At 42.8% G+C, this 8,767-nt stretch overlaps 1 protein-coding gene across 4 annotated transcripts in view; it reads right to left on the bottom strand.

The window, feature by feature from the left end:
• KIAA0319 overlaps nt 1–7,963 on the bottom strand; it is a gene marked incomplete at both ends in the record, with an annotated part of 47,811 nt that extends 39,848 nt beyond the window's left edge. For all 4 annotated transcript variants that reach the window (XM_082664683.1, XM_082664684.1, XM_082664682.1 and 1 more), the window contains 2 exons: nt 1,837–2,579; nt 7,909–7,963. In XM_082664683.1, coding sequence (XP_082520809.1) covers nt 1,837–2,579; nt 7,909–7,963 — 798 coding nt within the window. The remainder of the gene's footprint in view (nt 1–1,836; nt 2,580–7,908) is intronic.
• Between the last annotated feature and the right edge of the window lie 804 nt (nt 7,964–8,767).

The raw sequence follows: 8,767 nt of genomic DNA on the forward strand, positions 1-8,767 counted from the left end.
TGTAGTCAATTCAATCCAGCTTTCCTCACTTATTCTAACCTAAGCACTGATATCTTAAATAATATTTTCCTTTTTTTAAAAAAAAATCTTAATTGGTTTATGTCCCTTTACATTCTGATTTGCTCTCTTGTATCTTGAAATACACTAAATTCTCCCATGACCTGTCCTTTTGTCACTTTACTGCCAACTGCATTCGGCTTCTCCTGATCGACACACTCACTATATCCTCACCTTGTCCTGGTATTTCCCAAATGAGCAGTCTCTGAGCTCCCAGCTACTCTCCCCACAGTGCAGCCTCCTTCTCTATCTCCCTGACCTTCTGCTGTTAGCACTTGAACCTTCCCTCTGTTTTGGGTATGTCTGCTCTCCCAAAGGTTCCCATTCTTTTCACCTGTGTTTTTCATGGAAAGTTCTGTACAGCTTATGTTCTCTCCTTAGTATCTTGTTCCTCCTATCCAACTGATTCTTCACTGGTGAGTTTCAAGCAACCTCAGAACCTGTTGGGTCTTGAAGAAACTGTAGCGGGTCAGAATGTCACTCTAAAATATAGCACTTTGGCACGCTGATTATTCTGAATGAAAGGTACTTGAGAAACAGCCAGTGCAAGAAGAACACTCTGACCCTCCTTTGTCCCCCCTGAAAGCAAGAGACAAATCTCCCAGGCAAAAGGTACCCTTCTTTTCAAGGATTATCTACAACTTAATGCAGCTCAAAAAAATTTAATTGGCTATAGGGGAAAATATGTACTTTCGTGGAAAATAAAACACCGTACCAGGAGGATAGAAGGTATCCTTATCACCATAGAGGGGAAATTTAGGGCTGAGAAGGCTGTAGAAACAAACCTCGTGTTAAAGCAACAGGCCCCAAATAGAGTCCTTTATGTTAGGCCCCCAAACCAAGACTTAATTACAGTTTCAGCTCTCCCAAAAATGGAATCTTAAACCAGTCAATCAGGAATAATTTTGAGGTAATCTGCTTGATAAACCCCTACTACCCCTTAAAAGAAAGTAACCTTGTAATAACCAACCCACTTTTTTGCCTTATATTCCTTGTTTCCACTCCTGCCTAAAAAAGTTTTTCATTTTGTACAGCTCCTCGGAGCTCCTTTATACCTGCTCTACTGGATGCTGACTGATTTGAATGCATTTTTGCTCAAACTCTTAAAAATGTTAATATGCTTCAGACAGTTATCTTTAACAGATCCTTTGTCACCAATTTAGTACCCCAAGCCTAATCCTCTTTGGCTTGTCAATTCTTCACAGACTGATTGTTTCTTTGTTTAAAAGATACAAAGCCTTCCTGCTTTGGTCACCTCTCATATATTTATGGGGTCTCCAAATTTACCAAAGTAAATTTACCAAAGTAAATTTGTTTTTCTCCTGTTAATCTATCTTACGTCAATTTAATTATTACCCCAACCAAAACACTTGGAAAGGAGAAAATTTTTTTCTGCTCCTACAAAGCCTACCACGAGAGATTTGCAAAGCCTCTGGCTACACTCGCTGTGTATATGAGCTGGCTCCAGAAACTTCTATAAAACCTCATTCATCTGAGATACCGGTAGAGGCATCTCTAAGGAGAAGCGCTAAATCATCATTAGGCGGCTGACTTGTGAAGGCAGAAGAAATATTTGCTCTTTTAAACAGTCTGGTCATGAGTGCACAACAGAGGAAGAGGATGTTTTGTTTGGAAGGTTCTGAGAGTCATTTTTTAGACGATACCTTAATAGGTGCCCCCAAAAGGAAGCTTCGCGCGACGTGTGTCCTAATGGGGGCCGGGCTCTGAAAGTGAACTCAGCCCCTCCCACCCTCTCCTACACACGCCAGCCACACCCACCTCTTTTCCAGAGCTGTTGCTGGATTGCTCCTGGAGCTGAAAAGTCTCTTTCTCCAGTTCCTTTCCGGAAGGTGGAGTAGTGACCAAGGGAAGCAAAAACCTTCCCCCCGGGGAGGGTTTCGGGGCCGGGGTCCACGCCGACTCGTTCAGCTCACGGTGCTCTGGGCCCTCCTGCTGCTTCTCCGCCGATGTTGCTGGGCTGCCTCCAGCAGAGGAGTTGGAACCTCCCTTGCCACGGGCCGGCAAGCCCCAATCCGTGTACCCGGAGCTCCCTCGGGGCTCCTGCTTGCCAATGGGCCGGAAGAGGCTCTGCTCCAGCTCCCCATGTGAGTACTCAGACATCTCCTCCAGGCCCCGATCTTTGCCCAGGAAGGCCAAGTCCTTTCTGATATCCTCAGGTGAGTCCCCCCAGATTCCTGACGGGGAACCCCTGTTCAGCATCAGCTCCCCGGAGTCCAGCAGCTTTGCGGGCCTCTGGGCGGGCCTGAGCACAAAGGTCAGGTAAGACCTGATGGCACCCATCTTTCTGGGCTCGCAGTTCTCCTCGTGAGGGCAGCTCACCAGGTAGCAGCGGCCCTCAAACCACCAGGCCAGGTCACAGCTGTACAGGTCACAGCAGGCAGATGTGCAGTCTGCCACGGGCGTGGTTTGAGGCACTGGCATGATTTTGCTAGTTTCCAAGTTAGGAGAAATGATGGCATTGGAATACGTCCTCCCCTCACTGCACTGCGTACAGGCACAACCTACAAACACGCGGTCTCCAATAAGGAAGCGAGGCATATCACTTCTGGCAAGCAAATAAACCACCAGCATCTCCTATAGAAAGTCCACGGCTTTAGAGCCCATCCATCAACAGCCCCATCCGTACATCTGTCCTCCCATCCTTTCACCCCCATCCATCCATCCATAGATTCTCCCACCTGTCCATCTAACCGTCCATCCTCTCTCTTTATATGATGTCACTCAGCGAAGACAGGCGTTCTTTTCTACGTGCGTATTTGCTTTTACACTACAATATTTTGCTCCTCACCCAAAACCCAGCTATAAAGGTTTGCTTTAGGAACAATGTCATGCTGTTAATTGAATTTTTAAACATCTCAGGTTATTCTGATAGATCAATTCTGATGACATATCAAAGGAGAGAAAAACTTGTCCTAAATACAGGTCTATAACAACTAGTTTTAAGCACATTCTAAACCATGAACTACAAACGGTGCCAGTTGGCAAATACAGCAGGAAGGAGAGCGGTGCTACGTAAGTGTGACCTGCAGGCCACAAACACTGTGACCAGTCCATAAAGAATAAGGGCAACTGGGGCTTTTAGAAAGCTCTGCAGCAATTTGTCATTCCCTGACTTCCAAGGACAAAAATCACTTTCCTGCTTTTTTGTTTATTTTGTAAAACAAAGAATGCTGCCCACCACCCAGTTCTACAAGGATAAAGTCGTTACCCACTGCAGTCACTGACAGTGCACCCAGAAATGAATTCAGGATGAGAAACAGGATAAGGCGCTCTGTGCTTTGGACAAACAGGCCCCGTAGATACTTAGATGCATATCTTAGGAAGAATTTTAATGAGCCCAGATTCTTGTATCTTCCCTTACATAGAAAAGCACTAAAATCATCAGCTGAGATATCTGTTCCTTGTGACTAGCAGTAATCGTTTACTAAAATGTGTGCTTGACTGCACAAATTCTCTAGCCCCAAATCATATATATATGGGCTTCTCCTCCTGTCTCTTCAGAACAGTTCCCTTAGAGCTACCGAGAGACTGTTTCCTGGGGTATAGCCTTCAGGAAGGTCCCTTAATAAAACTGAAACCCACAACTCATACCCTGTGCATTTTTCTTTCAGTAGAAATTGTGTGTTGATTTTTCTACCAAAGAATCTGTCGGTGGTAGATTGGAAATAAAAACGAATTGGTCCCTCAGCACATATAGTTTGATGAGCACTGTTCTGCTGCAGAACTCAGAACAGCAAAGGATCTCTTTTCTAGTGAGGGCTCATCACTGATCATTCTCTTAATAACTGTTACATTTTTCATAATGACAGTCAGAGATCACTTCTAACTGGAGGTAAGAGAAATGGTTAAATACAGTATAAGAATCATCTTATTTTTTTTACCTGTATACATATCATCATTCTTATAAATTTTTCAGAATCATTCAATGACTAACACTGGCTCTACAGGAAAGTCTAATTGGTCCAATTCAATAAGAATTAGATATAATAAATATACATCTTTCCCAATGAATAAGCTAGCAACAAACCACTTTAATTCAATTGAAATGACATTTTCTCAAACCAAATCTACTTTTTTTTTTTTAAGAAGATATTGGGGGTAGGAGTTTATTAATTAATTAATTTATTTTTGCTGTGTTGGGTCTTCGTTTCTGTGCGAGGGCTTTCTCTAGTTGTGGCAAGCAGGGGTCACTCTTCATTGCGGTGCGCGGGGCTCTCACTATCGCGGCCTCTCTTGTTGCGGAGCACAGGCTCCAGATGCGCAGGCTCAGTAGTTGTGGCTCACGGGCCTAGTTGCTCCGTGGCATGTGGGATCTTCCCGGACCAGGGCTCGAACCCGTGTCCCCTGCATTAGCAGGCAGATTCTCAACCACTGCGCCACCAGGGAAGCCCCAAATCTACTTTTAAAGAAAATCACCTTAATAGTTTTAGCCTTCTATTTTCTAAAGAAAAGCTTAGTCTCAGATATGGAGAGGAGGAAAAAAAAATAATTCTGCTGAACATAACAAAATAGCATTTCTAATTAAGGTCAAGAGACAATGAAGCGTATAAAATAGGCAGGTAATCTCCAACTTCCAGTTCTACTCTCAAAAATAGTGTCCTTATTTGTAAAGATATCACTACATTCCTTTAAATGAAGGGGCCTTTAAATGAAGACTCAAACTAGAAATTTCTTTCAAACACAAATGGTAGGATAGATTTTATTTCCCTTGAACAACTGTTGGGTCCTCTCCTTTTGGGCAATATGATTCATAAGAACTATCATGTTTCATTTCTGGCTCTGGCCACCAGAAGCTTAAAAGCCAATTTATAAAACTGTGTCACAGAAACCATTATACAGGGAAAAGGCTGTGATCCTGGAATAAGCAAATTGTTACACGTGGGTAAGAAGCATGGCAGGAACCTTCAACACAAAGCTTAAAGCAGTTTTCCATCAGGTTGAAGGTGGAGATCGCCATTTATTGGGTTGGCCAAAAAGTTCGTTTGGTTTTTTGCCATAAGATGGCTGTAGTAGCACTTAGTTGTCTTTAACTTCATTGGAAACAATTTTGTTAGATTCAGTTGTGACAGCTGTCATATCAGCGTGCATTTTAAAAAACCTTATCAAAATTGGTGAATTTCTGTGTAGCCATTTTAATATTGAAGATGGAAGAAAAAAGCAACGTTTTCGGCATATTATGCTTTATTATTTCAAGAAAGGTAAAAATGCAACTGAAACACAAAAGAAGATTGGTGCAGTGTATGGAGAAGGTGCTGTGACTGATCGAGCATGTCAAAAGTGGTTTGCGAAGTTCCGTGCTGGAGATTTCTCACTGAACAAGGCTCCGTGGTCCAGTAGACCAGTTGAAGTTGATAGGAATCAAATTAAGACATTAATTGAGAACAATCAATGTTATATCACACGGGACATAGCCGACATACTCAAAATATCCAAATCAAGTGTTGAAAATCATTTGTACCAGCTTGGTTACGATCATTGCTTTGATGTTTGGGTTCCACAGAAGTTAAGTGAAAGAAACCTTCTTGACCGTATTTCTGCACGTGATTCTCTACTGAAACGTAATGAAAACGTTCCATTTTTAAAACAAATTGTGACGGACGATAAGAAGTGGATGCTGTACAATAATGTGGAACAGAAGAGATCACGGGGCAAGAGAAATGAATCACCGCCAACCCCACCAAAGGCCAGTCTTCATCCAAAGTAGGTGATGTTGTGTATATGGTGGGATTGGAAGGGAGTCCTCTATTATGAGCTCCTTCCGGAAAACCAAACGATTAATTCCAACAAGTACTGCTCCCAATTAGACCAACTGAAAGCAGCACTCCATGAAAGAGTCTGGAATTAGTCAACAGAAAACGCATAATCTTCCATGAGGGTAACACAAGACCGCATGTTTCTTGGATGACCAGGAAGAAACTGTTACAGCTTACCTGGGAAGCTCTGACTCATCCGCCACATTCACCAGACATTGCACCTTCAGATTTCCATTTATTTCATTCTTTACAAAATTCTCTTAACAGAAAAAATTTGAATTCCCTGGAAGACTGTAAAAGGTACCTGGAACAGTTCTTTGCTCAAAAAAATAAAAAGTTTTGGGAAGACGGAATTATGAAGTTGCCTGAAAAATGGCAAAAGGTAGTGGAACAAAATGGTGAATCCAAAAAAAAAAAAAATGGTGAATACGTTGTTCAATAAAGTTCTTGGTGAAAATGAAAAATGTGTCTTTTATTTTTACTTAAAACCCAAAGGAACTTTTTGGCCAACCTCATACCTCTGGGACAGATCATCATTTTGTTCTGCAAAAAATCACCTGAATGGGCTGTTTAGATATAACATACCTTAAGCAGAGATCTGAACGCTAAAGAAAGAAGTTTGAAAAGGTGGGTTTTGCAACAACTAAACCATTCTCCCTTTGGGCCAAGTTGCCATAATTACTTTAGAATCTATTAGACTCACTCAAGAACGTTCTTGAAGAGACCGGAAACACTCACATGTTTGTCCCCTCTACAAGTTGGCAGCCCAATCCATGAACACAGTGGGCACTCCATGATTGTTGACAGATCAATAAAATCATCGGTTAGCATCTTATCAAAGGTAAAGAGGATAGAGAGAAAAGACAGACAAACCCTAAATCACATTATTTGGGCTCAGTAACTCAGGAACTTTGAATTAATGAAAAACACCTCATAAGAAAAAGACGAAAAGCAGTGAAAAAGTGGGGATTTGAGAGAGAGAGAGAGAGAAAAGAGGGCTCAAACATTGACGACAGCATTCTCCAGAGTAAAGAGTACACCGAGTATGGAATAAAGGAACATCTTGCCTTGCATACTAAGCAGTGGTGAATTTAATAAGACGGACGGATGGCGTGGGGAGAGTAAACTTCAGGAAACGATAGGGCTTTCCCGATTGTAGTATTTCCTGAAGTGGCCCTTGTATGATCTAAAACTGTGCTTATAAAAATTTAGATGCTTCTGACTCCTGCGTCACACCCACTAGAAGTTCTGATTCAGTAGGTCTGGATGGGGCCCAGGAAACCACATTTTAACCAGGGTCACTCTCAGGGAAGCCTCAGCCTGGTTTTACCATACTTGGACAAACCCCGGATGTAAAACCAGTTTCTCTGGCCATATCTCCATCCTCAATCTTTGGTAAGTTCAAAGGGGCTCAGCTGGCTTGGCTGGCCTAGTTGGGGCATGAAGCATCAGAATTGATGCTCACCAATGATTTTACGCCATGGTGTGTCAACAAGAAGCAAACAGACTATATGAAAATAAAGATTTACGATAAAAAAAAAGTCTGTCATTTGCTTTCCAAAAAAGATCTACTATGCAATTCTTTTAAATAAATACATGAAGTTTTCCTGGTATATATGAAATGTGATTTTATTTCCCCCAAAATAGTCATGATAAAAAATTTAAATGCCTGTTTCCCGAAACCACTTATGCATGAGGTCTGCCTTTTTTTTTTTTTTTTTTTTTTTTTTTTTTTAGCGGTACGCGGGCCTCTCACTGTTGTGGCCTCTCCCGTTGCGGAGCACAGGCTCCGGACGCGCAGGCTCAGCGGCCATGGCTCACGGGCCCAGCCGCTCTGCGGCACGTGGGATCTTCCCAGACTGGGGCACGAACCGGCGTCCGCTGCATTGGCAGGCGGACTCTCAACCGCTGCGCCACCAGGGAAACTCGAGATCTGCCTTTTTATATATGAAATAAGTCTATTGGAAAGCAAACACACAGCACCTTCACCTCCTCAGGTTGATCTGAGTTACTTAAGCCAAAGATAGGAAGTCCAAGTGTGATGTCTGGTGGTGTTTCCAGGGTAACGGTTTCCTACCTGTAAGGGTCACCAGCAGCAGCAATGAAGAGAGCGCACCTGTGGGGGGAGCCATTTTGACTCACACGGTGGGTGGAAGCAGGCTTCAGAGATGGCCCTGGGGGGTCTTTGGGGCAGGCTTCCTTTGATGTTTCTTAGGAGCCAGATTCGGCCTCAAGAACTTCAAAGGAAAAACAGAAAAGAGACAGGAAGGAAGAAACAGGTAAACGCAGAAACATACAAAGTTACTTCTATTATTTATTCATGGCAATGGGAAGCCTGTCTTGTTTACATCCCAGGGCCATAGTGGGGTTCAGGGCAGGACACGCCAAGATGTGCCCCTTTGGCATGTGGATTATTTCAGTCAAGGTCTAAAGGATTCAGGAAGAATCTTTGACCTTCCCCCTAACTGCCCAAAAGGATTTAGTTAGAAGACCTGTTCCAGGAAGGGACCTCTCACCATAAATAAATACAGTATAATGTGAACTAGGTGTGGTAGACAGGGAGGAACATAGCAAAGTCTGTTTGTTAAAATTCCTCTCTGTGTTCTTCTGTCTCTGTATGATGCAGCAAACATTTGTTTACCAAACATGTGCTCTTTTTCATCTTCCTGTGAATTGCCTTCCTTCCCTTTGAAGTCCCAGACCCCTACCCCCTTCTCCTTGGTCCAGGATGACATATATACCTCATTTTACTGACTCTCATTTTACCTGGAATCTCTCACATTATGTGGATTTCCTGTATGTAAGCAATTAAATTTGGTTTTCTCTTGTTAATCTGCCTTATGTCATTTTAATTATTTGACCAGGCAAAAGGACCAAGAGCAGAAGGGGGAAATTTTCCCCACCCTGACAACCATATCTCAGGCAAACCATCCACT

This window comes from Grampus griseus (genome assembly GCF_964374135.1).
Source record: "Grampus griseus genome assembly, chromosome: 10".
Classification (NCBI taxonomy): Eukaryota; Metazoa; Chordata; class Mammalia; order Artiodactyla; family Delphinidae; genus Grampus; species Grampus griseus.